The sequence below is a fragment of the Caloenas nicobarica genome, chromosome 5 (assembly GCF_036013445.1).
Source record: "Caloenas nicobarica isolate bCalNic1 chromosome 5, bCalNic1.hap1, whole genome shotgun sequence".
Lineage (NCBI taxonomy): Eukaryota > Metazoa > Chordata > Aves > Columbiformes > Columbidae > Caloenas > Caloenas nicobarica.
The window spans coordinates 29127210-29154162 of NC_088249.1; the positions used below are offsets into that span (position 1 = coordinate 29127210).

Genomic DNA, 26953 nt, shown 5'->3' on the forward strand with positions numbered 1-26953 from the left:
CCCGCGGCCCGGCCGCGGCTCCTCGGCCCTGCCCCGGCCCTGCCCCGGCCCTGCCCCGGCCCTGCCCCGGCCCTGCCCCGGCCCTGCCCCGGCCCTGCCCCGGCCCTGCCCCGGCCCTGCCCCGGCCCTGCCCCGGCCCTGCCCCGGCCCCGCAGGTGCGGAGTCGGGCCCACCTCGGTAGTCTGGGCGCTCCCCCCGCCCCGGCGGCCGTGGTGCCTCACGGCAGGCAGCAGCCGGCAGCCCTAGAACCAGCCCTCGTTCTTGAGGGAAGCTGTAATTAAGAGACTGCACCATAGCAGTTAAAATTTGGGCCTGTGCTTTTCCCCAGCTGAGAAGAACAGGTCGAAGGCTTCAGAGAGCAGGGTGGTGCTGTTTCCCACTCGCACTAACTTTTGGGAAGAGAGAACTGAAATGCTCCCTTAGAAAACAGCTTAAGTGCAACCAGGGCAGCTCTGAGGACTAACGTTTCAAAAACAGGCAGCCAGCTACAGATACAGTAGTATACAGTTTTAGTGAGTTATCAAAAAGGAAAATACGTGGCTTGCTTGTCTCAGCCTCAGGCAGCATCCAGCTCGGCTCTGCTTTACAGCTGTGCACCAACAAATCCCACACGGGGAACGGCCCCGCTCACCCCAACTCCGATTCGGATACAAAGGTATCTGGGTAAACGTGGTATTGATGATGTATAGAAAAGTGTACATAGATACACAAATGGAACTACAGAAAATAGTGATAACACTTCTAGAGCTGAAGCCCATCAAAGCACTGAAATAAAAACACTGAAGTTGCATATTTATTCCAACAGAAATTTAACGCTTTATTGCACTTTGAACGGATACATGACAGTTATTTCCCATAACTACCAATTATTTCAACACTGATGCTACACCTGTCAAGTATAACATTGCTTGAAGATGCAACACTTCAAGCACTGATCCTGCAGTTCAAGTTAGAGCTAAAAGTATTTACAAAATTATACTTTATTGCATAACATTCTAATTAGCATAAGTTTTAAAAGAACATTGTTTATGCAATACAAAAATTAGAGGGTTGCATCGTTTTACAAACCTTAATATTTTGACCATTATTTTTTGTACACATGATTTGACATTTTAGAAGTTTCTGCATTTTATTTTTTCATCCAACCAGCAATTCCCTTAAGTAAAAAAAAAGAAGCTTGAGCTTTAAAATGCCTTCCCATATAATACAAAATCAAAACAAACTTTAAAGACATATTTTGTAGCCTCCAGAGTTGCATTTCCTTCTATTTGAATAATTTTTTGATACTGTTTTCAAAATGCACATGCAGAATGTGAGTGTTAATAATGACTAATACTCTGCTTTAACATGTTAAATATACCTCTCAAAATCTGCAAGTCTTCCTTCCAATCCCAAGACTGAACATCTTAATGAAAAAAAGTCAAAGCTGCGGCACACAATGATTTAGACTTTAAGTACGAACTGATATTAACTTCTTTTGACTATATTTCACACATAAACCAGTCAAAAATACTATCAGCTTTTTCTAGTAAGTGTCACTTGCATGGGTGAAAGCAAGTCACAGAAATGTCTTATCCCTTGGTTTTTCAGACATAGATCTAAAATACTTGAGGGTTTGTTTTGTGTGGGTTTTTTTTTTTTTAAATTATATGTGCTTTTTAAGGAGGCCATACTAAACCCCTAATACTAATCTATTATTGTTTACTAGAAAATGATCACTCTAGAAAATAAATAGCTTATTTGATGTGCTAATTCCAGATGGAAGCTTAGGGTTTGATGCAGAAGCTGTGGGGTGAAGTTCTTTGGCTAAACCCAGTCAAAGAGGAGTGCAATAGTTCTCTTGTGGCCCTGACAAAGATGTAACTTCTATAGAAACATATTTAATAAACAACAGCTAATATATATACAGAAATACTCAAAGTACACAACTTCCCTGATTTCCAGAGGTGCCTCAGGTTAAAGTTTATGTAAAATGAAAACTACCCAATAATATTGCACTTCAGTGACCTGCCATAGCAATTAAAACCTGATGGGCATTATAGCTACGGAAATTACTCTTATGGTATCCAGACAAAAAGAGGCCTTTCTGTGTTTTGATGGATTGGACACCAGCTTGTTCAACAGAAATTTTAATAAACAGAGGAAATTTAAGATTGGTCTATATAACTGAAAGCTGAAAATGACCAAAAGAGAGAAGGTTCCTTTCCATAGCAGGATTTAGTAATTTAACTTGAATATATCACATATTATTTTACAATGTCTAGATGGAGCTGATCAAACTGACAAGAAAGGAAAGACAACTTGTCCTGCATGTGTAAACATCAATATTAGAAAACAAGAAGTTCTGTATTACCAAAATCTTTTCAAGCAATATTAGTAACTACAGGATTTTACGAATTCCATGTTTTGATATAGCATTGCATAGCAGATAGTTTTAAAGTTTAATTAAGATTTCTCTTACAGCTGACAGGCAGGTTAGTTCTACCTTTATATAAAACCTATCAACTGCTGAATTCAAAACTAAAACAATGAAAAGTGTGAACCCTATTTTTATCTCAGATACTTTTTGAAGCCTTCCATTTACATTACCTTGTATTTCTTTCTCCATGGAAGGTTTTAAAATGCAGTTTATTTCAAGTTTAAGTAATTTCCCTTCCCATCACAGGTACCAAAAGTCCAAGAACTGGCCTTTGAAGTTATCCACACTCTGCTTGCTACTTCTGTAAGTTCTGTACTTCCCATACAGAAAAATAACATAATATTCCAGAAGACATTTGTCTCCAAGTAAGTAAGAAAAAGGAATACTGTACTGGGTACGCCACTCATTTCTGAAGTATTATACTCTCTCTGCGGGAGTCTCATTGCTATATTTTAAAAATATGAACACACAACATGAATCCTTACTATGCAAATACATCAGCAACAAACCACCTTCCTTATAATGGTAATAGACCATTCTGAAGGGTAAGGATATAAAGAGGTTATTGGCAGTATGACATTCAAAAATTATGCAGAGATGACAAACATGGAATATTATGGGAGAAAAAATATCAGAAGAGAATGAGTAAACACTTAGTATATAAACAAGTCAAATGACATTCTGCAAGAGCTCATACATTGATTTTAAAGGAAACTTTAATATGCTTTTGGCTAAGAACCAGAAAAATATCACTAGCTCTTCCTTAATTTCAAATATTCTTAAATTTTTAATGACAGGACTTTGAGATTAGCTATTTGAAAGTAGTGAGAAATGCCTGATCTAAGCCTTGCAATAATTCACTTAGAAACTTTGAAATTAAAAAAAAAAAATGTGGCATGGACACTTTTGTTACCCAGTGACAGAAATAGGTCTGCATAACAAAAGATTAGCACTTCTCCCAAGATCAACAAAGAGAGAGAAGCTGTAGCAGTTGAAGAAAGATTTCAAAATAGCTGCTTATTGTTAAATGAACTGTGCAATTTAAATACCCATCTGCCTCTTTGTCTTTAACCCTTTATAGCATGTTCTCAAATTTAGTGAGTCTTGACTGCCACTTCCAGAGTTCCCGAGTTGTAGTACACTGCTGTGCAATTAGCATCTATTAATGCAATCTGTCAATTAGAGGAATATTGGCAATGAACCAGAAACCAGGTTAGTTTGGATTATTTTTTTTTACTAGAAGCACCTATCCATTTATAATTTCCTGTGGGTGTTATTTCTTGCCAAGGCATTCAAAAGTAAAGCAATCCTCCTTGTATTTTCAATTAAAACCAAGCTATATTAATTAAACAAAGTGTATGACTACTTTTCAGTATTTTGAAGAATGTGGATGTATCTAGATATGTATATCTATGTACATGCATAACACAACCTATGTTTAGGATGTAGTATAGGTGGTTAAACTTAAAGGGTGGAAATAGTAATTTCAAAAGAGAGACCTGCATATGTTTTTTAAAAACTGTACTTAAATGTCCTTTTAGTTTCACGCTTTCAGTATTAGTAACAATAAAGTGTTACCGTCTAGGGATTTCACTACTTATCTTTTTTATGGCTTAATGGTATTCATACAAATACTGCAGAACTGAAATATATTTTGTACAGCTGAGGTCGCTCAGAAGCACCTACAATTAAACAGGAAGAGTTTAGACTAAAAGCTAGAAAAGTGTCAGGCACTAACAAGTTTGAGGGTAGACTACCTTTAGTTTAATGGTTTTAGCGCATATTCCTATGAAAATACTGACATTAAAGATGAAGTAACATGTTCTAATGAGCAACAAATTCCTACATTTCCATACTCAATAGCATTAAGTTTAACTCTTATTTCATTTTGGAAGACCACTTATTGTTGCGTATTCAAGATTTACTTCTAGTTTTTACTATTTTAGCTATATGTATAATTAAAAACTAACGTATAACAGCAGAATGCAGAAACATCTGCAAATGCCAAAGGTTTTGTTTAACAATAGAAACTGTGTTCTTGTGCCTTATTATTTTGCCTAGGTTTTCTCCAGACCTGAATTCTATTTGAATGCACTAACCACAATGACCTTAAGACTCCAAGTTTCTTAACATTCATACGTTTGTATGAATCAACAAAATGTAAATGAATCATCAATATAAAAACAATTACTGAAAAAATATACATGGAACAACTGAAAAACAGCATCACCATTTTACCTGAGACAAAGCTCTACAGCAGTTATCTTCAAAATGTACCTGACTTGACTTTGATAAGTTACTGATGTTATACACTCAACATACTTACCTGTGGGAAATAACTAGAATGTTAGAGAGTTTTGTAACATTTCATTGGTGTCTACAGCAAAAGTAGACATTTAAAGTACTTCTGCAAGAGACTGCTGACTCTTAAAGCCAACTACAAACAAGATGATTCAAAAGATGAAGTGTATTTTCATTTGAAAATTGTTTTCCAACTTGCAGGATTACTACTTTTAGCAAATCTTTGGAAGAGTAGTGAGAAAAGGCTGAGAGCATGCTGTCTAAAAATACAGTAGCGATTTGCAAACAGATGTTCCTGCAGAAAACTGAAGTTTCCAGCATCCAGGTTCAGTAGCTAAATTCTCTTTCGACTCTTAGTGTGTTTCTGATTGTCAAATCCATTTTATTTTTAAACTGCTCATATGTTGTTGTTATAGGGAGCTCTAAGCAATTAAGGAATCTGTTTCCAATGGGATATCTTCTATGCAAAAACTTAATAGTAGGTTCAGGATCAAAACCAATGGGCGGTACAGAATAAGAGCCTGTTACGAAGAACAGAATATCCTCCAATGTCACTACAGACTCACCACCTGAAAAAACAGGATTAGGTTGTATCATTCATTGCTTATTACTCATAAACCATTATGCTGCATGTTAAATGCTAGACGAAAAAACACCCTGAAACCAGGAAACCCCAGACCAATATGCTGAATGAATATGCAGATATATGGCCAAATAAGAAAAAATTTAGCAAGAAAAGCCCACTTGGGTTAGTTCTGAAGAATGTTCAGCAAACAGAAAAATAACTCTTCTGCAAAAAGAGACCACTGTTCTATATTTTTGACACACACTGTAATAAGAGTAAGTTCACAGCAAAGCTGAGGAAGGGGATTAAAGGATTCTTCTGTCCCACTGAAGTTGTTGGGTTTGTTTGGTTTTTTGTTTGCCTTTTCTTTTTTTAGTCACAGATATTTATCTCTTTTAAGTTTGATTATAATTGGAAAACAGTTTCAGAAGTTATCATTAGTAAGGAAGAGGTAGAAGAAGCAACAGTTAGGAACTACCTCAAAATCTTCACTTATTTACCCCACTGAACATTAAAAAACCAAACCCCTTATTTATACCAGCAGCTAAAAATACCCTCAACAGGGAAAGGGGAAAAGAAAAGAAAAAATTACTTACTTTCCACATCTTGCAAATAACCCATCCAAAAATCAGCACCTTGAATGTTACCTACATCTGATGAGGAATGGATTTTAAAAAGATCACAAATAGTTTCTGCTGAAAGTCTTTCAGGTTTGTGGCACAATATGCTAGAGAACGCTTCTGGATGCATTTGCATTTTCTCTAGTACACCAAGAGTTTTCAAACCTTGCCTAAAACTAGGAGGGGGGGGAAAAAAAAAAAAAAGTGAGCACACATCAGAAATCCAGTAGGTAACCAATTGTATATTGCATTTTATAAAGCTGTAAGACTGGACATAGTAAAGTTTTCCCATCTGCAGTCTCAAAGTCTTGTCAATAAGGTGTATATAGTAGTCTCATTTTTTTTTTTAATAACCTAAGTGTTTCTGTGGAACACATCAGTGATATGCAGAGATTAACTTTATTTCCTGGTATTTTACCGTATGAATATAATTTACTCTTAATTTTTATGTAAGAACATACTGAATTTCTTTCTTACAATATCCCTATAGAAAACAGTTTAGATTAATTGTCCTTAGGTAAAATGTGGTGTTCTAAAAGCCTTCACTTGGCTTCTGCAGTCTCTATGTGTTTACATGCCATTATTTCTCTCTGTGGCAAATGCAGATAATGATACCCTGGGCTGCATTAGGAATCGTGGTGCCAGCAGGTCAAATGAGCTGATCCTTCTGCTCAGCACTGTGGTAAAGCCACACTGAGAGCGCTGTGTCCAGCTCTGGGCTCCCCAGTACAAGAAAGAGATGGACATACTGGAGAGAGCTCAGCAGAGGGCCAGTAGGATGCTTAAGGGACTGGAGCATACATAACCCTGTGAGGAGAGGCTGAGAGCTGGGACTGTTCAGCCAGAAGGCAGCTCAGGTGAAACCTCAATGTGTACGAATATCTAAGGGGGTGTGCAAAGAAGTCGGAAGCAGGCAGCAGTGCCCAGTGCCAGGACCAGAGGTTCCGTCTGAACATCAAGAAACGCTTTTTTACTGCAAGGGTGACAGAGCACAAGCACAGGTTGCCCAGCGAGGCTGTACAGTCCCTATCCACGGAGATAATCAAAAGCTGTTTGGTATTTATTATTTCAGTGAGGAAAACATTCAGGAAGTTTGAAAACTAAAATGAAACAAACCTTTCTAAGGGTGATATAATTCTCTTGATTACATGATGGATCAATATGTCATTCACCAGCATCTTCTTATCACACAAAGCTGTTATAGGTCTTAAACATCCAGCAGCAGCAAGGAATTCATAACAGTCGTGTATTGTAGACTGCAGTTTGGCCAGACTATCTGCATATTTTATCTGTATCAGAAGATAAAAGTTAGGAATGTTTACTACATGCATGTGTATTTATTTTTTATATATATATATATATAAAGCTTTTAAATTTGAATCAAAGTTATATTCAATCAGCCTTTATCTCCAAATATAGTGTTGAACAAGAATTTGCCAATAAGTTTAGTTTTATTTACCATTTTTATTGTTTGCGCTACATGAACATCAGCAACATCTTCTAAAGCTGGCTTCACTTTCTCTGGACCATAGACAAGACAATCAAACAGTGTTTTGGAAAAGAAACCAGGAGACGGGCCACCATGAACCAGAGAAACTGCAATCATTTTACCAGCTTCAAAATAAAGATTGTCTTCTACAGCTGCAAATGAAAAAAAAATTACTATAGTATGCATAAAAATAATTTGTGATCCTCAGTTTTTTATAGAAAAATCTCATAATGCAATTCCTTCCTAATTTAGGAGATGCAACAAATGAGGTTTGCCATCTCCTGCTTGTTGAAACAATGAGACCAGTATTTTTTACATAGGAGAACCATATTCTTTTACTCCAACTCTTCAGCCACTATCAAGGTTTGGGACGAGATGTAGCTTCCTCTTCCACTTTACACTCAATGCACAAAGAACTCAAAGAAGCTAACTCTGGGTGTTTAGGGAACATGCTATCAGAGATAATGGTGTTGAAATTTGAGGAAAGGAAAATAAGTAACAGAGAAAGTGAGTCAGAAAGAAAGAAATTCACTTGTAGAGAACAAATACATTAATTAAAAAGTCCCAAGTCTAATTATACGCTGTATTTTCTTGGTTTTCATCAACTTTTTCAACTAAACCAAGGGGTTTTTTTGTTATTACAAATCCACACCCCACCTCCCTTTAGAATGGAAAAGCAAAAAAAAAAAAAAATTCAAAACCCAATATCTATCCATCAGGCCTGTAACTGTGAACTGACAATCATACCAGCTGAAGATTTAAAAACCTTTCAAGTTATATAGCTCTTCACGTGTTTTTGAACAAAGCATTTCATTACCTTGAAAATCAAGGGCCAAGTTCTTTGCAGAAGAGCCCTCAAACAATGATGAGTTCTGAAGGTGATGCATTAATAACTGGAAGAAACGGTGTTTTGATGCAGCAGAAGTATCTGTCTTGGATCTATTTTTGCCATTTGTGAATTTTATTTCAATGGTCTTTGTAGGATTGAAGTTGCGCTGTTTAAATCCTTTTAAAGCACTGTTCCATATGTTTTCTGCATTGATGTTAAGCCTTGTAGTTTTTGTATTAACTTGTAGCTTTAACTCCTTCAGTATATTAGAAACTTCTCTTCTTTGCTGTCTTAAATGCCTACAAGAAAATTGCATGTATTTTCAGATGAAATTATGATTTGTAATTAGCAAGAGTTATACAAGAAACATTCTAAAACCTTTTAAGAATAAGGCCTCTTTAAATACTTTGGTACATTTAGGTATTGCCTAACTTATATCAGTAATATATTTGGTGGAGATTCTTCAAATTTCAGCTCTGTAGTGGCAAATTTTAAAGTACCTCTAAGAACTACAAAAAAGGAGGCAGAAATAATTACCTTGGCATAAAATGAATAGTTATTTTCTTAATTCAGTTACACCAATATAGTGCCAAATAATTCTCACATTTGAGAGATAATCCCATCATTCTACATTTGAACAATGTGAACAAGCGAGAAATTGAAGAGCTTACCATGTTCATGTCAGAGATGTTTTGCAACCAAATTTGAATACACTGCCACCTATTCACTAATATTTAATCTTTGTCACTATAATCAAAAATACATTGGAGTAGGGAGAGATATGTTGCAGTTCTCATTTAAAACATAATATGCTAGTCTAAATAAGACCCCTTCTTTGTTTTCTAACTTGCAACCAAAACTATTGCAAATACTCTACCTACTAGAAGTAACTAATTCCCTCATAAAAATTTTAGCACATGCTACAGGTAGGATTAATAAATTAATAACTCACAAGACAATAAATTTTGCATTCTCAAACTGAATAGTCTATATTAAAATATGTTTTTAACCACTGATTTTAGTATAATCATGAACTACTCCTATGGTACAAATGCAAAAATATTGAAAATTCAGGACATGTCTAATTTGAATAAAGTAATTAGAGGATTCTTTTTATTTCTCCTTTTCTAAAGAATAGCTACCATGCTTCAGTAAGGACAAATACTCATTTCTGGGTTTTGATCCCTTCATTACCTAACCTAAAACTCCTCCATAGGTATCATTCTTCTCACTGCTCTGTAGCATCTAGAAACAGAAGCCTTTAAGTTATGTCTTTAGATCTTCAGTGTACTCATCATTCCATTTTTGCAGTAACTATATATACACACAAATATATATAGCCACTATATATATACACACATGTAGACACCCCCCGCCATGTTCTCTAGGAAATATGGTATAAAGTCATGTGCTAGATTACTCTTCAATATAAGAAAACAAGAAGAAAATACTTTTTCCTCAGGGACCAGTTCCTGTTTGACATCAGCGGAGATAAGGACATCATCACTCTGTTGGATGCTGGAAGTTCTAGGTGTGAGCAGGCTGACAAGTTGTTCTGGCACATGATCTTTGGTGATCTATAAGCCAAAACAGTATTTTAAGAAGAGATACAATTGAAGAATGGATAAACACTTCTTATTTGAAGGTAGCAATATAATTACCCCCTATTTCAGTACCGAATCTCATTTTTATGTTCATTTACATAAAGCCCATCAGTGCCTGAACTACAATTTTTAAAGTAACTCAGTATTTTATTACGTAGTGGTTTTAGGACCCGTTTTTAGTTGTATCCCGTACATGAGATGGAAATCCTTACAGATACAATGAAGTAAAACCTAAAAATGTTAGTTTCTACAGACTTGAAAAGTTTTTATTACAGCAGAGGAATGTTTTTTTGTATATGTATTTCTGTAAGATAGATTTCTAGCACACTAATGACATGGAAAAAATACTGATAAGCAACTTGAGCTTTAAGTTTTGCCATTTGTACATTTGAAGCTACCTCTAAATTGTTAAGATTCCTTCTACAAGGATCTAATTTTATCAAAGTAAAAACGGGTTTACATGATACAGAATGTGAGTAACTATAGCAAATTTACAGAGATGATGGCTTGCTCAGAAAACTTAAATCACTAAACTCTACTCCAATTTTATTCAATTTGCAATTTAGTGTAAGCAGTTTCTGCTACAGAATAATCCATTCACCTCCTCATGTTTAAACACTATTTTATGTTATAGTTTCTGCTTGAAAACAGAAAATTACACACTGGAGAAGAAAATTGTGTTGAGATCCAGGTGACTGTCGAGGGCACTTTGGAGACGGCTCTTCCAGTAAACAAGTTGTTCCACCTGTCTTTTCTGAGGTAGCCAAAGAACGCTTCTTCCGTTTGCTATAGTTTCCTATAGGATTAAATGATACTAATTTAGTGAATTTGCTAGTTGTAAAATACATGGTATTAAAATTTATCATTTTAAGAAGTCACTGTCACTTTCATAACTTTACCTGATTTTGCAAGGATACTTTTGCATTCTGCGCACTCCCAGTTTTGCTCCCATGACTTCATAGACGAACAGGCCAAATGAGTTCCACGGGAACCACAATACTGACAACATTTTATTTCCCATTTACTAAAATTAAAAACGTATGTATTTAGAATAATGAGGCTAGTTAAAACAAAGAATATTTAACAGTAAGCGTAGCCCAGACACTAAACTAACAAAGCGTGATTTTATCAATCTGGTTGGACTGTACCTAATCAAGGGGAACTTTCTTCAGAAAATATGTACTTGCAATTCCTGGCTGCAACAAGAGGAAAAAAAAGCTACCCATCTTGTATTGAAAGAAGCTATGAGTTATAGTGTGCCTTGAAGTCAATAGCTTACAGCCGATATTTTCTTCTCATGTTGCTAGCCAGCAACATCCTCTGTGTTTTATGGGTATCCACCACAGAACTTTTCCAAATGGTAAATTTTTTAAAGCAGCATATCTGATTATTCTTACACATTCTGAATAAGACTCTTCATTAGTGACAGTGTTTAAGTATGTTCGTTTTTTGACTAGATTACTTCCATTTTGCTTAAACATACAATGGAACAATGTGACTGATATTAGTTCAAATATTGGAAGCCTAAGGTACAACTCCTAAAGGCAAAGTAAATCCTGAGGTGTACACATGCCATGAATGAACCAAGCAATGTTTGGTCAAGTTTGTACAAAGCAAAGTTAATGTCTACAGGACAAGCCAAGTTACATGCCAATAGAAGGTACACATTTCAGAAGCACACAAATGAAACAAGAGAGGAGGCAGAAAATGAACTTGTTAATCAAAAATTAAGCAAGTGGTAGAACAGAATAAAGCCTTTTACATGATCACTCAAACCTCCCTAAGCTATCAGCAACATTCTAGCTGCCGTTTGCATGGAGAGGGATAGCTCACAGCTAAATTGATTTTAGACTGATTTTACACAGCTAGTTAAGTGTTCAGCTAAGTCCAATACTTTAATTTCTGTTAAAGGTTTCAAGCATTAATATTCTAACTATTATTGAATTGTTGAATTAAGTTTTGAATGAAAGATACACAATGTTAGTTTAAGCACATGTTTTTCTACCTGTTATGTGGATGTACAAATTCTACTTCAGCTCTGTATTGAATGAGAACAAGGACAAGATAACTGAATCGATTGGTTTGGTTTTCTTGGCTTTTATAATCTGATTAAGAGAAAATTATGATTGAGATATTATGGTTATAGGGAGTGCAAAAATATTTTTCTTTGAACATTGTATTTTGGCTTGACATTAATACTTTTCAGCATCAGGTTTTAAAGCATTTAAATTAAAAAAGACAAACAAACCTACAAAAACGACAAGACAAACAACAACAAAAACTAAACAAACAAACCCCCACAACACACAAACACAAAAGCACACCAAACGAACCAACCAACGAACCACCACACCAAAGAACTATGCCATCCTATGTTATACCTTCCTGCAAAAGTGTCATACCTATCAGGTTCATTATAGTCTCTTCCCTTCTTGCAGCGGCATCTTCTAATGTCACAGTGTTGATAACATTGCAGTAGGTCTTGATATGCATTTTCTTCAAGTTCCCAAGATGCATCCCTATAAACAAGGCAGAATATCTGTTATTACAGCTGTATTTCCGATTGTTTAAATAGGTTACTGTCTTTAGAAAAGAAACATGTAATAACCACATGAAGATATTTCAATCATGTAATATTCTAGGCAACAGCTAGGCAACTGAGAGGGGGAAGTCTAGGAACAAAAAAATAATACTATAAAATACACATCCAGACTTTTGTGTACAGTTATTTTGATTGAAGTATTTAGTATTTTTCCTATGACCTCAGTGCATGTTTGCTCTGTTTCATATCATTCCACTTTCTCTCTCACAGCAGACATGGATACTCAAGTTACCACTGAAAATGGTCTCGTGAAAAGTAACTCAGAATTCTCCAGGCCAGTACAGCAAAGTTCATCAAGTACTTTGACTCTTCTTCCTATCCAAAATCTTGAGCTTCTGTCTCTGGAGGGAATTAATGGTAGTCTCTGAAGACATTAATAATTATTAATGAATAATACTTCCAACAAAGAAACATTCTGATCACTTTCTGTCTTATTTTGAGCCCCATCAAATGGTGGAAATTTATGAAAAGCAGGTCAGAATTTTAGAAGCAGTTGTTATACTAAACATATCCTTAACAATCTCTTGGGAGAAGATGGAAGCTGTACGGCTGAGTAATCAGTCAATTATAATACTATCTGGAAAGACATTCAGATAATTTAAGAACTTGGGCACAGAAAATATACTTCTTGGCAACCTCTATGTTAACGTGAAACTATTGTTGTGTTTAAGAAGTGTTTTGATCTTTTAAATAGGTCCCTGATCGAATCATGGTATTAGAAATGACTTTTCAGATCTTCCTGCTTTACGTTTGAGATGACTAATCTGGCCTTTGACAATTTTTATGCATAACTAAAAGAAAACAGGCTACTCCTTACCAAACCAAACAATTCTACCATTGAAGGTAGGACTATGTTGTCACATATTAATAGATGCAGTGCTATAGAATAAATAAAACATGGCTTTAACACCTATGAAGTTTTTATAGTAGAGTCATTATTTAAAAAATTACTTACTTTTCTGGAATGTGTATACCCATTCTCAACATTTCTTTCTGAAATTTGTCCTTGTTATTACATACTGTACATCTAAAGAAAAATATCCCAGCACTCAAAGCTTGATACTGTGTCAAGAGAAAAAACAAACAAAAAAACAAGCACGAAACCAATTACTGAATTACTACCATCCTTAGGATACCAATAAATAATGCCTTCATATCTATAACCATTATATTCATGGATACTGTCCTGACATGGATGTTAAAGCTGACATCAATCATGATGTCACTTGACATTGAAGCAAATGGTGAGCATTTTCTCTTAAAGGACAAGAGTTCCCATGCTAGAATCAGGTTCATAAAGAAAAGGTCAATCCTTTTCAGTCAACCTCTCCAGAGCTAGAGTGAGCTTACAAAAAGAACCTTACAACTTTTTCCAGCTCTAGATATAAGCAAAGAGAACCCATGATGGATAAGTGCCATTTTTAGCATTTAGATTCTCCACATGTCTTGCAAGAAGGCAACCACCTAGGCTGGACTTCAGTTCCCAATATGCAGCAACGGGGCGGGAGGGGCGGGGAATGATTAGTGTAAAAAAAAAAAAAAAAAAAATTTCCTTCTTGTAAGACGCTGGTCTCCAAAACACAAAATTAGTATTGTCCTTCAAACCTAGTATATTTCCATACCTACTACCTACATTAATCCTAAGCAATTTTACACAATTTTAAGTAACTCTTCCATCATTTTTAAACACAAAGGAAATGCGATCTCCACAGAAGGGGAAAAGGCAAAAGGGTAAAAAGAACCTGTGTTACCTGCAAGCATTCTCGATGAAACCAAGCATTTTTACAGCAAGGACTTTTCAATACAGTGTACATTGGAATCTGTTCAACCAAATCCAGACATATTGTACACTGTGAAGTTCCTCTAGATTCTTCATCTGGAATCTTTTGGACTGGTTTATGTTCCCAACAGTAAGATCTAGAAATAGTAATTTAAGGTTCCCTTATCAAAACAAGGTTTTAAGAAGCTTCCTCATAAAATTTTAAGATAGCAAAATGAATTCCCTATTATAGCTGTTTTTCATGAATAAATGCCGTACAACAAGCTAAAAAAGCAGACTAGTACTGGTTTTAGCAGGGACAGAGGTTATTCTCTTCACAGTAGCTTGCATGGGGCTGTGTTTTGGATCTGTGATGAAAACAGCATTGACAACACAAGGACGTTTCAGTTATTGCTGAGCAGTGCTTGCACAGCATCAAGGCCTTTTCTGCTCCTCACATCACCCCACCAGAGAATAGGCTGGGGGTGCGCAAGGAGCTGGGAGGGGACGCAGCATGGACAGACGACCCCAGCTAACCAAAGGGACATTCCATACCATATGATATCATGCTCGGCAATAAAGCTGGAGGAAAGGAGGAGCATAGGGAGACGTTTGGAGTTACGGCCTTTGTCTTCCCAAGTGACTGCTACACATGATGGAGCCCTGCTTTCCTGGAAATAGCTAAGCACCTGCTTAGCTTACAGGAAGCAGTAAATTAACTCCTTATTTTGCTTTGCTTGCGCATGCAGCTGTTGATTTCCCTATTAAATTGTCTTTATCTCAACCCATGAGTTCTCACTTTCACCCTTCCGATTTTCTCCCCCATCCCACTGGGGGTAGTGAGCAAGCAGCTGTGTGGTACTATGCTGACTATCAGGGTTAAACCACAACACACATGTTAACAAATTATGTACCTAACAGAGCAAGTCAATAGAACAACAGAAAGGAAGAAGCGTGTCGCCAACTGATGCTCTGTAAATAGCAGATATCATATACCTCCTCTCAAAACTTCTTTTGGTCCAAATAATGGGTTTCCTGTCCTCAGCACCTCAAGATCTTCCTATATTTCAATGCCACCATGATGTTAAAGGAGCAATTTTGAGTTTGCACATTGATTATGCAGAGTCTAGGTAGCGTGATAAATTTTCTAATTTAGCACAAACTCAAAGGAATAAGGCAGCCAAGAAATGCAGCTCTACAAGAAACCTTTATGAAAACGCATTATTTTTACATGTGCCTGTATAAATATAATGAACTCAAAATTTAAAAGCAACGAAAGCCCCAGAACTTACCTGAAGTCTTCCATGAACTGGAAAATACATTCTTTTTGTATCCCACAAGGAAAATGGTAACTTCGTTTGCATTTAGGAGCTACACATCCAATTGAAGCACCCTTTTTCTTACAGATATTACATGTCTAGGAATAATTTGTTTTAGAAATAACAGAATATTAACATCTAAAGTCCAAGTAAAATTACAGGAATCAAACTAACAGTACCTACAGTTTAGTTGCATTTGTAAAATTATACAATGTCAGCCTGAGGTTTGGCATAATGTTGTGACGTATTATGCACATGTAATTTGCTCTTTTTAATTTATTTGCAACACACCCAGGAAATAAAAATATTAGCAAAATTCTGCAGGTTTTATCATGCATTATAATTGTTACTTAAATATAAAATTCAGATGCTTGAATGTGTTCAGCACACTGCCCATTGGAGAAGGAAAAGAAAACAAACCCCACAGCCGATACTAAGTGTACTTAAATTTACTTTTTTTTTTCCTTGTAAATACCAAAGACTTCATTCTTACCAGTTTTGCAGCTCTATTTACTTCTTTTCTAATATCCTTGATTAAGAATCCATCTACACCTTCATCTTCTTCCCCTCTCTGCCAAATGCCACTTGACATCAACTATGAAAACAAATTAAGCATTTAAAAAAAAAATCACCTAAAGATTTAAAATTACTTACATTGCGTTTGTCAAGCAAGAGAGAAGATTAGTCTAACAAAGAGCAAACATTTCGATGATTAAAAACACTGATCCAAAACATCTATATGTTTTTGTCTAATATGACACAATAGGGAATAGTAACCCATAACATGAAAATAAACATATCATAACATCAGTCTTATGTAATATTGTAGAGCCCGAGATGGTGTATTTTACCTTCTTTTTTGGAGTATACAGACTATTCAGATAATTGTCAAACAATTATTTTCAGTGTATAAAGCTTCAGAGGAAGTAAAATTAAATTAGTTTAGGTAATGTGAATAACAATTGTGCTGTGGAGATAATGACGCACAGTAGGAAGTATCTGTACTGAAGTGCAACCTAAGAGGAAAAGTAATTCACTTTAGAGGAGAGTTAAATAAAAACAGAATCAACCAGGTAAGTTAGAAGAGTCTGATGATAATTTAAAGTTACTTAGTAAGGCAGTTACATCACAGACTTAAAGTAACTAGTTTCACAACTTGATGCCTCCTATATTCTTTATAAACTCATGTTATAATTTCAACACAGCACCATTTTCTAACTATAGCGTTGGTTCAATATTTTGGTAGAATAAATGTAAAATTTTATACTAAAACCAAATAAATTTTTTTTTTTTTCCTGAAATGTAAGACATTTAGTAAAGAAAAATGAAACTGCACCACTAACTGGCCTCTTTCTAGCTGAACTCTTTTCTTAAATAACATTCACTATAATTAAGTAAAATCACAGCATTTTGTTTGTTTGTTTTTAAAAAGAAGCAGGAACCAAAACCTAGAAGACAACTGCAGGAAGCTCATCACAGTAAAATATCTTATAAATCATAATGCTCGGTTTTGCAAGCATGCCCTTTCTTAGCTGTTCTGCTCCATCGGTAAATGACTTTTTCCTATAATTTCATTTGGCCTTCTGTATGAGACAAAATTAGCATGAACAGACTTAAATTTCCTTTCAGCTGCTTAAAAGTTATTTAAGAAAAAAAATTCTATCTTTATACAACTTCAGGAAATCTCCACTCTGCCTAGTCTTTAAAGGATTCAATATCCAACCTATTAAGCCATCTGCAATCAACACAATCTTTAAATAACTGGTTGAGAAAACAAACATCCCAAATTGTTCTTGAGACTGTTTTTTTTAAACTTGGGAAAAAAAAATTCAAACTGTATTTAACAAACCATTTTTTAAGTAGTCATATTACTGTAAAGACCTGCAAAAATTTAGAGTTTGAAAGGTAGTTTAAGTATACCTTTAAGAATATGAATCTAGGAAAATAAGTGTGATAACAAAAGATACTCAACTGTAGTTTATGTGCATAGCTTTGTTCAAATAACAAGCTTTTACTAAATAGTGATTACTGTAGCTTTATATGATCAGTAGGGTACATATTACTACACTGAAAAGTAGGACTACTTCTCTAGCGTTCAAATGTCCTATATAATGTCAGAGAATAACTCACACCCAAACAAGAACTAATGAGAAACGAGGGGAAAAAAAAAAAAAGACACAACTTTTCTCAACTTTTCCCACAAGGGGTGGAATTTTTACATTCCAAATTTTGAAACTACACTTTCCTATAGAAGTGAATATGTAGGTGCAATCTGTTATCTTTCTCTTAAAATGTACCTTCATTGCTATGATAGGTTGGGAGAACGAAGTCATTCATTTAAATGGATCATGAGTAGAATTTAGCTTTGAATAAAGGCTTGTTGGGATTTATTTATTTCATCTGCTGCACCTGACAAGTACAAGCCTTCAAGGCTACAAGCTAAAGCTGACAGTTCGAGTTTTACAACAACAAAACTATTACAACAACTGTTTGGACATGTAATTCCTATTTAATACTTGTTGCATTTACTTTTTTTTTCCAGTTAAAACAGACAAGCTCCAAGATCAATACTATATACTTACCAAACAGTAATAGTGAACAGTGAGATTGTGTTCCACATAGGTCTTTTTTTCTCCATACTTTTCAGGGCAGTCATCTCTCCGTCCACAGAGAACACAGACTAAAACATAGAATCATATTTATAATCACAGCAAATATACTGGAATTAGTATGGATCATCTGTAAAGCAGTAACTTTCATATCTTTTAATCACATGCATCTTGAAGTAGATTACTGGATAAAGGAGAGACCTCTCTCCCCTTAATGCATTCCATAGTAAATACAGAAGACGGTACTACTTGTTCCTTCTCTAGTTCCTAACCTGCCTGCTAATTCAGGAAAGGGCTATCACCCAAGCTAAGTTCACAAGCAGATTGTGCTCCCAGCTGAAATGTTCTTCCCAAATCACCCACAGGTAATTATCAAATGACTAACAATGTCCAGATGCGTGTGAAATGTAATCTAATTGGTTTTAGTATTGTACATTAAGACATCGCTATCTTAGAATCCCTGAAACAACTGTTTCTTTGTACATTGATGTGATAACCTTTGCAAAAAGCATATGAATGGTACCCTGACTGCATCGAGCCATAAGCTACCAGTGCTTTTAAAACATATGCTAGTTTCAAAACATTCAGGGATTTGAGACAACATTGGAGTCAACTAAAACCTTGAGGATTTCCCCATTTTCGCAGGTACTAGCCCACTAACGTACATCCACAGATATTTAATATCTACCCTTCAATTCTCAATAAATATATAAGATACATTTTCAATATCCTAATATCAAGAACAGTCATAGTGATGGGAATAGAAGTACTGGTTCAGCCTATATAAATATTGAATGACATATCTCAAACACAGTTGTATGTGATTTAGCAGCTGAATTCCCAAGGTTATGTTCTTAAAACATCTGCAGAAAAGACTACTTTTAAACATTCCAATTACAGCAAACAAATCCAAGGAAGTTTAGAATTTATTTCTTTTTCATTCCCTGAGACAGTGGTTCCAACACAATTTGATTACTGAAAATTCACCTGTTCTTTGAGTCCGAATACAGCAAGTTGTAACTGACATTGTATATGCAGATTAAAGATTTCTCTAACTATTTAATAAAAACCTTACTTACATGGACTCGGAATGTCAAAATTATTGGTTTTACTCATCTTGAGTTCCTCTGGCTGTCTGTCATGAAAAAGAAATGAGGTGTTAAATACACCCAGTGCATTAACAATGACCATTATATACTGCTTTTACATTTTATTTTAAATTGGAAAAAAACCATGCAAACTCAGTAAAAATGGGATCAAGAACAAAAAAGAATATTATAATCAAACCGTTATTGTGAGAGACAGGGGTTCAGAAAGCAGGATCCAAGTGTTCAGAAAAAATATTTTCAGACCAATGAAACACATAGCAACTTTTAACTATTTCCCTAAATTATCAAACAAGATGTTTGATTTTTGAAAGGGAAATAAATAAGTCCAATGTAACAGCTAGTTACGTATAGACTTAATTGTACAGAAGAGTTTGCAGTTATTTTAAACATAAAAAATAATGAGCCAAGGACAAGCAAGGAAGTGGCAGTGGCTCCTGCTCATATAAAGATTGTATCAACATGAGGAACCTGGAAGAAAAAATTAACTGGGTAGGATAGTGACATAACTATGAAGACGGTCTCCACTGTTTGGAGAAAATGCAGGATCCTGGGCTAGTCAAAAAAATCCTGATCTAAGACACACAAAAACAGAACAAAAAAAACCAACTAACCAACACCACCAAAAATCCCAAACAAACAAAAGTGAGGAATCCAAAACAAGAACATGGGACATGCATACAGGGGAATTTATTTAGAAACACTGACTTAAACCACACTTCTTTTAAACACCACATGCCCCTAAAAATTAGATCCCCAAGATACATTAACATGGATATACTGGAAGCTAGTCTTTACTGTGTGCCACACCATGCAGTCTAGCCCACCTTGGAAAAAAAATTAAAAATACATGTTTCTTCACTGCAGCAGATGATTATTCTTCCTCTAGTGCAAGGTAGAACACTTCGAGGAACATATCTGTAGATGTTTGACTTGCCTTCTCTTAGGAAGTGGAGGAAAGCATTACATAAGTTTTGCAAGATAAGAATCAGAATCACGGGTGATTGCTTGCAGATCCATGCTTGACCTCACAGGTAGGTGGACAACTTCTTTCACACAGGCCAAAGTGAGTAGGGAGGCAGCCAGTAACAAATCCAACATGCAAACCAGAAGCCTGACAGACTCGGAGCTATTGGAATTTTGGTGTGTACAGTTTAGATGGCTGCCAGGTTCAGACTTGAGGAACGAACCTCAGGCTAATCCAAACTATTGCAAATAATGTACTGCAGGCCATTTTACTGGAGTTTTAGGAAAGGCGTTGCATTGTGAAAGAAAAAAAAAAGGTAGGGAGAAGTCTCAGGTGTAAGGCAACTGCTGTGCACCATTGCACATTGTTTCAGAACCAGAGCAGCTGGACACAAAAGACCTTTGCCAGTAAGCGGTCTAAAGGGAGAACAAACAAAAACTAAACTATGCCACAACCAAATTAGGTCAAGAGGTTCTTAAGAACACACACTGCACCGACAGTCAGATGAAATAATTAGTTCCAGATCCCAGTTTACCCAGAAATACACTTCCCTCTTTCAAAATTACAAAAAAATAAATATGCTTAATCAGGTACAGGGGGAACAAGACAAGTGCACAGCTCACATATGCTCCCTTCTCTTCGAGATTTCCTGAGAATGGTCACAGTCAGCTTCACAGTTCTGGATCTACCAGGGTATCACAACAAAGAAACAATCTATACATATAACCACACGAGAGGAGATTTTTACCTCAGTGCGTTATAAAAAGCCCTACCGGTGGAGAAAGCATGTTATCTAGGTGGAAACAAGAAAAGCACCTTCCTACCTTTCCCTGGCTCCAGAAAAACACTGCTACCCCCCCAATTCCTTCTGCTTTTCTCAAACTCTTTCATGGAAATGGCTCGGAGTTCAAATTTGCAAGTTAAAAGATACAGAGAACAGCCATTGAGGCTCCATGCGTAAGTCCCACCGAGCTTTCTACAGGAACAAAGCGATTCCGGATCCTTCTGTTTGCAGGACAGGAACACATTATCGCGCAGTGTTTATAAAAAACGAAGTGTAAATAAAACGTATCTACTTTGCCTAAATAGACTAAAAAGATGCTCGGAGTGAATATTTAGGAGTTTTATAACTTCTATAACTCTTTACTGCTCCGGAACATAAGGTGTTTTTTAAAATTTTTTTAGTTATAGGATGGGGGAAAAAAACACACACACAAAAAACCTCCAAAACCAACCAAACAAAAAAACACCAAGCCACCCTAAAAGGCAAGGTTTCAGGTGCACGTTTTCTCCAGCACACCACCACAGGCTTCGCGGATCCCTTCCAGATCCCACCCGTCCGTGCTGCGTGTCCTGAGCTCACGCTTGACAGGGCCTCGGGTTCATCTCGCGGTTTATAACACGTCGCCGTGTCCTGAGAGAAACCCCCCTCATCAGCACCGCCCCCCCCAACCCGGGCGGGAGCAGGGAAACTCCCGCCACGTTCCGAGGAACCCCAACCGATTAAGGTTCAGGTGGTCACTTACCGTCCGAGTCTCGCACGGGTTCAGCCACGAAACCCGACCGCCGTCTTTTAAAAGGACACAACTGCCACGGCAGCTTCTGTGGGAAGCGCCACCCAGAGAGCCCGTGCTGCCTCCCTCCCGCGGCCGGACGGGGCGAGTCTTCCCGGGACGCTGCCCGACCCCCCCGCCAGCTTTCCTCCCAGAAGCGCGACAAGGGGGAAGATTTCCTCGTAATTTGTTATTCCGCGATCTCCTGCCCCCAGACACGGGCACGTTACTGCCCCGCCCAGCTCCCCTCAGAAGAACCACGGGTCTCCCGCTCGCCCGTCACGGCAGCTCGAACTGCCCCATCCGCGGCTCAGCGCCCCGCCCGCCTCTCGTCGCCCGCTGCAAGGCTGTGCTCGCCCCTTCACCCTCAGGCTCAGCCAACCCCGAGGCCAGAGGCAGCCGGGCAAAGCCTCAGCCCCCTTGAGGCGTTACTCACCCGAACGAGGCCCGCCGCCAGCCACCCGCGCTAACTGACAGACTATTCAAACCACAACATCCGCCGCCGCTCCGGAAGCGGAGAGCCACTCCCCCCGCCCCGCCCGCCGTCCGTTGCATCGGCGCGGGGAGGCGGGCGGTCGTGGAGGTTGGTGCTTGACTGCAGGGGCCGCTGGCCGCGCTGTGTGGCCGGGCTCAGCGGGCGGGCACGGCCGGGGCCGCCGCTCCGCTCCGCTCCCCTCCCCTCCCGCCGCGGGCAGCGCTCCCGCCGCTGGCGTTTCACGGGCTGCCCGTTTCCTGGCGCCGCCGCCGCGCAGAAACAAAGCCCCGCACAGGGGGCCGCGGCAGCCTGGGCGGCCTTGGGCATCTCTGCCCTCACAAGGTGCCGGGTCTCCGCAAACTGTCGACCCTCAGCCCTTGCAAACTCTGTAATACCGGGCAGTCTCTTCCAGAAAACCTGGTTTTGAGCACTTAAGGAAACGAGACTTTTTTTTTTTTTTTTTCCTTTCCTGAGAAATCCGCTTTGTTTGTTTTTAAATTACTATCTTTTGCGGCTTGCTCTGAAGGGCTCCAAGGGCCTTAAGCGATTCCGGTGCCAGGCCCTGACCTGTTTGTCCCCTGGCTGGTGGGAAACCCGCTTGGACAATATATTTACTACAGTGCAGTTTCTCCACTAAAGCTGTATATTTGATGTTCAGGCAATGTTTTGCCATCTGAACGCTACTGCCTCAAAGGGAGGCTCAGTCCGGCGGGTTTGGGGCCATAGGCAAGCTTTGTCCTCAAAATACAGCACTCTTTCCCCATCTTTTGCCTTTCCCCTAAAAATCCCATAATGCATTTTGCACAGTCATGCAAGCACCCTAAAATATTCCATAATGAATTTGTTATTTCCTGAGGGGCTTGTGATAATCTGCCGTCCCCCTCACCAGTTAGAAAGTTCCACTTGAATCTCCTGAAGGCTTCGAGTGGTTCTTTCAATGGCCCATCAGTCGCCTGAGATTTCAGCTCTTTGGCATTGTGTCCATTATCTCCTGGGTTTGTGTATTTGGGGCTTACTTCTGTCTGTTGTCCAATGGCCCATCAGTCGCCTGAGATTTCAGCTCTTTGGCATTGTGTCCATTATCTCCTGGGTTTGTGTATTTGGGGCTTACTTCTGTCTGTTGTCCGAGTCTTGTATGTTAAACAGGTGTTAATCAGATGTCCTCAGAAAAAAATTACTGTTCCACATATCCTTACAGTGTGTACTTCTGAAAAAGAAGGAGGACGTCTCCGGATGTGAAACAGGGCAATAGGCGGAGATAGATAATGATTGGTAATTATCGTTTTGCTAAAATAAGTGATTTTTAAGAAATTACATTGGTTTTCATAAATGCGCCTCAGTATGGTGGATGTCCCATTTTATCCGATAACCGAGCACCTACCTGCTATATGAAAAATCCAGAATAGATTCCATCTCCTATGTGGATTTCCATCCTCCTATTTGGATTTCACTCTGTATTTTCAAGAAGTGTAGAGTGTAATTCCTGACTGGACCCCCTCTGGCTTGCTGGCTATTCTAATATGTAAAAGGAGCTGTCACACTTCCAATGGGAATGAGAAGCTTTAATGTTGTCTTTTGAGAGTCAGGGGTTAAACCCCAGTCTGACACATTCTGGATAAATGTCCCAAGTAATAATCTACATCTTTTTGCTGTATGCTGATAATTTCTAAAAACAATATATTGTTCTCTTTTTTTAAAAAAATTATTATTATCAGTCAGAAAAATCCTGAACATTTTAGTTTTCTTTCAGTCTTTATCTGTCATTCAGGTAGCCCTACTCAGAAGGAAGAAAAAGCTCTAAAGGAAGAATGAATATTTGAAAACATCTGTGTGTTCTGCCGTTTTTTATGGATTTTTTTTTTAATGAGACAGCCTCAAACATTTTTCTATATTTAGGTAAAACTCTGACAATCAATAGCATCCTCCTCTAAACATCTGAAGTACGGTGGGCTGCCTAGAACTCCAGATCACATCCGGAGATGCGCAGTCATGGCATAGCTTGTTAAGGTTTTAGGACCTAACCATGATGGCAGCATTTTATACTCAATTTGCATGGTTAATATGAATAAAATTTAAAGAACAACTAGTTGGGTCCTTACTTTCTAATTGTTTTTCAGGAGAAAGGTGGCCAGCTTACCTTTTTAAAATTTTTTTAAAATCATGGACTCTCTTGCTTTGTTTTCACATAACCCCTTGAAAAGTACTAGTTCACTATTTAGCACAAAACAAAAGTTTTTTTGTTTTTTGTTTTATTTCCCCCGAGTTCTCCCATGTTGTCTTTTCTGGTCTTTGAATGTTTTGATCTGAAACCACTTCTGACTGTTCTCAGTGTCTTTTGAACTCAAACATACCACCTCTTGGCAGCAGGAATTTCCTCGCAAAACAGCAATTTCAGGTCTCCTGGTACTGGGTTGCTCAGATAATAAGCAGGTACGTGAGCAGCAGCGGTTAGGGGTGATATTTCTCCTGCTGCGAGACGCTGCGGCTTCACCCCGCCGAACTCGTGTGCTGCCACTGTTGCTGTGTTCATTCTGGGTCAGGAGCTTAATGCATCTGTATTAAAGTGCAATACCACTCTGTTCCACTCCTTGGCCTTTCAGACAGGACATAATCTAAATTGCTTATAATTTTTCCCTCCTGAGCTAAAAGTTTAAATGGTGCTTCTCTTTTGCTGTGTGTGAACACTGTGATCCATGATCAGCTCTCTGCTGAGGGCAAGGCAATTGCCTTGGGTAGATGAACCCTGGGGGAACAACCCAGATATTTGAGGTAAAAGTGATTACACACATCGTGTCTGTTATCCTTCCTGAAGTTGAGAAAGCACTTAAAATTACCTTTCTACGTGTGATGACCAGTTGTAGTTCATGTATCTATGTTTTATTTACTTGCTCGTTTATTGAGATTTTTAGGTTCATTAAAAAACTTAGTTTTTTTCTTTTTCATCCTGTAAATATGAGGCAGGAAAACTTCCACTTATCATCCCTCAGTCCCCATGAACAAACTCTAGCCTGTAGGTGTAAATGTGATGTTTTGCTTGAATAGTTTATGTTTTGTTTTATGTTTGAAAGTTATATTTAAATGTCAGTTAATACTTGCCTTGCAGAAAGCATTTTGTAGAGTCATTAATTGCAGATTGTGGGTGATGCTGATGATACTTCGTGAGGTATTTGATTAAGATGCAAACAACCAGTCATAATATCTTTAAAGGGTAAGGTACATCCTGTTTTCTAAAGGTCAGGAGAACACTGCCAGGTCTTGTATGGCTTCTTTAGTACGCTGAATTCATTTTTGCCAAGAAAAATACTTTTGTTTTAGAGACTTCTAAATATTCCAAAAGAAAATTGTATGATTTTTGTACAGGATGTAGCTTTAAGGAAAATGGGTAGCTGGGAAAATGTTTTGGTATTCTACTGCTACTTAGTTCTTTGAAGGTCAAAGCCTTTCTGTATTTCTTCTATATTTAAAAAAGTTTAAGGTTTCTTGAGATGTTCATTTGATCATACAAATACTTTACATAATTTGGGAGATAGGCAGCCTCGCTTATGAAATTCCTAGCCCACCTCAGGCAAGAATCTAATCCATAAAGGTCAAGTAGAATATAAAACATTTTCTTTGAGCATTTAAATGAAATACTTATTTTAAAGGTGGGCAGGGGTTGTTCCTTTAAGGGCTGCTGTGTTCTGTTTATTTTACTGTGTAAATCTAAATGTTTTTATAAATAAGCAGAAGTAGGCAAACAACTGAAATCCTTTAAACCAAAGTACTTCAGTCAGACTGCAGTCAGCTTACTCACCGAGTAATAACCGAGTCCACGCACAGTGAAACAGGTTATGGAGAAGACTCAAATGAGGAAGCAGTCAGTGGATGCAGAAACAGAAATTTCTCGAGCATCTCGAAACCAACCAAAAGCGTACATCAGATTATGACATTTTTCCTTGAAGGTCTCTTCCCTGCTTAGCATGTTACTTCTGCTAAAAGCTCGTGGAGAACCCTGCTGGACAGGTGATGAGTCCTAGTTCTTCTTAATAAAACAGGACTTGTATTGTTTTCCTGATCTTTAATGAGAATGCCAGAAAGAGCCTCAGATTTTGGAAACAAGGGGAACACATCCCTGAATTGTCAATGAGAGCTGACCATCATTTAGAGTTGACTTTAAATTCCTTTCACCTAATACCCAGTCAATCATGTTTTCTTTTCCTTCAGTACTGGTACTCTGAATATCATTCACAACTAAGGTGGATAAGACCCTTATAATTTTTACCGATACAGAGACACAGCTTCACACACCGCAAAGCAAGCTGCCCTGACAAAAATATTTTTTTAAATGTATGTTTTTGAAAGAACTTTGGTTTTAACAGTGATAATTAAGATGCAAATTTTGACTTCTCAGACAATGGTAGACATCCTTCAGTGCACCCTGCAGACCCTTTGTTTTCATCAGACCCAGACAAGACAGAAACACGACTCCACTTCCCTGTGAAACCCGTGATGTACCCTGAGGGAGCGCGTAATGGTCCTGTGCTGCGCAAATGCCTCTGAATTACATATGAATGAAGATTTCAGCTTTGAGATCCAGAACACCGGTTGCAATTTTGTTGCTTTGTAACACTAAATCTCTTTTCAGAAGATTGAGATGCTAATATAGGAATTTCACTGTGAAAGATTAGTGCTGGAGTCTGACAAAAGCAGAAGAAAAATGGCCTCAGTTAACTCTCTGCTGACCATACTTCATGTCA

At 37.7% G+C, this 26953-nt stretch overlaps 1 protein-coding gene across 7 annotated transcripts; it reads right to left on the reverse strand.

The window, feature by feature from the left end:
* Positions 1 to 817: 817 nt before the first annotated feature.
* On the reverse strand, positions 818 to 22237 carry G2E3 (G2/M-phase specific E3 ubiquitin protein ligase). Of its 7 annotated transcripts, XM_065635174.1 has the most exons (18): positions 22179 to 22222; positions 20050 to 20164; positions 19196 to 19251; positions 18090 to 18187; positions 16001 to 16102; positions 15481 to 15605; positions 14181 to 14346; positions 13385 to 13491; positions 12230 to 12346; positions 11833 to 11865; positions 10727 to 10851; positions 10491 to 10623; positions 9675 to 9800; positions 8212 to 8522; positions 7365 to 7546; positions 7022 to 7194; positions 5882 to 6081; positions 818 to 5289 (listed from the first exon to the last, which is right to left on the reverse strand). In XM_065635174.1, the coding sequence occupies exons 3-18, from the start codon at positions 19230 to 19232 to the stop codon at positions 5048 to 5050; spliced, it is 2277 nt and encodes a 758-aa protein (XP_065491246.1). In that variant the 5' UTR covers positions 19233 to 19251; positions 20050 to 20164; positions 22179 to 22222; the 3' UTR covers positions 818 to 5047. The 7 variants fall into 7 exon arrangements, 6 of the variants coding, with proteins under 6 accessions (XP_065491246.1, XP_065491247.1, XP_065491249.1 ...); XR_010606243.1 differs by lacking the exons at positions 20050 to 20164; positions 22179 to 22222 and having other exon boundaries at positions 818 to 4101; positions 4746 to 5289; positions 19196 to 19681; XM_065635175.1 differs by lacking the exon at positions 20050 to 20164 and having other exon boundaries at positions 22179 to 22237.
* Positions 22238 to 26953: the final 4716 nt, after the last annotated feature.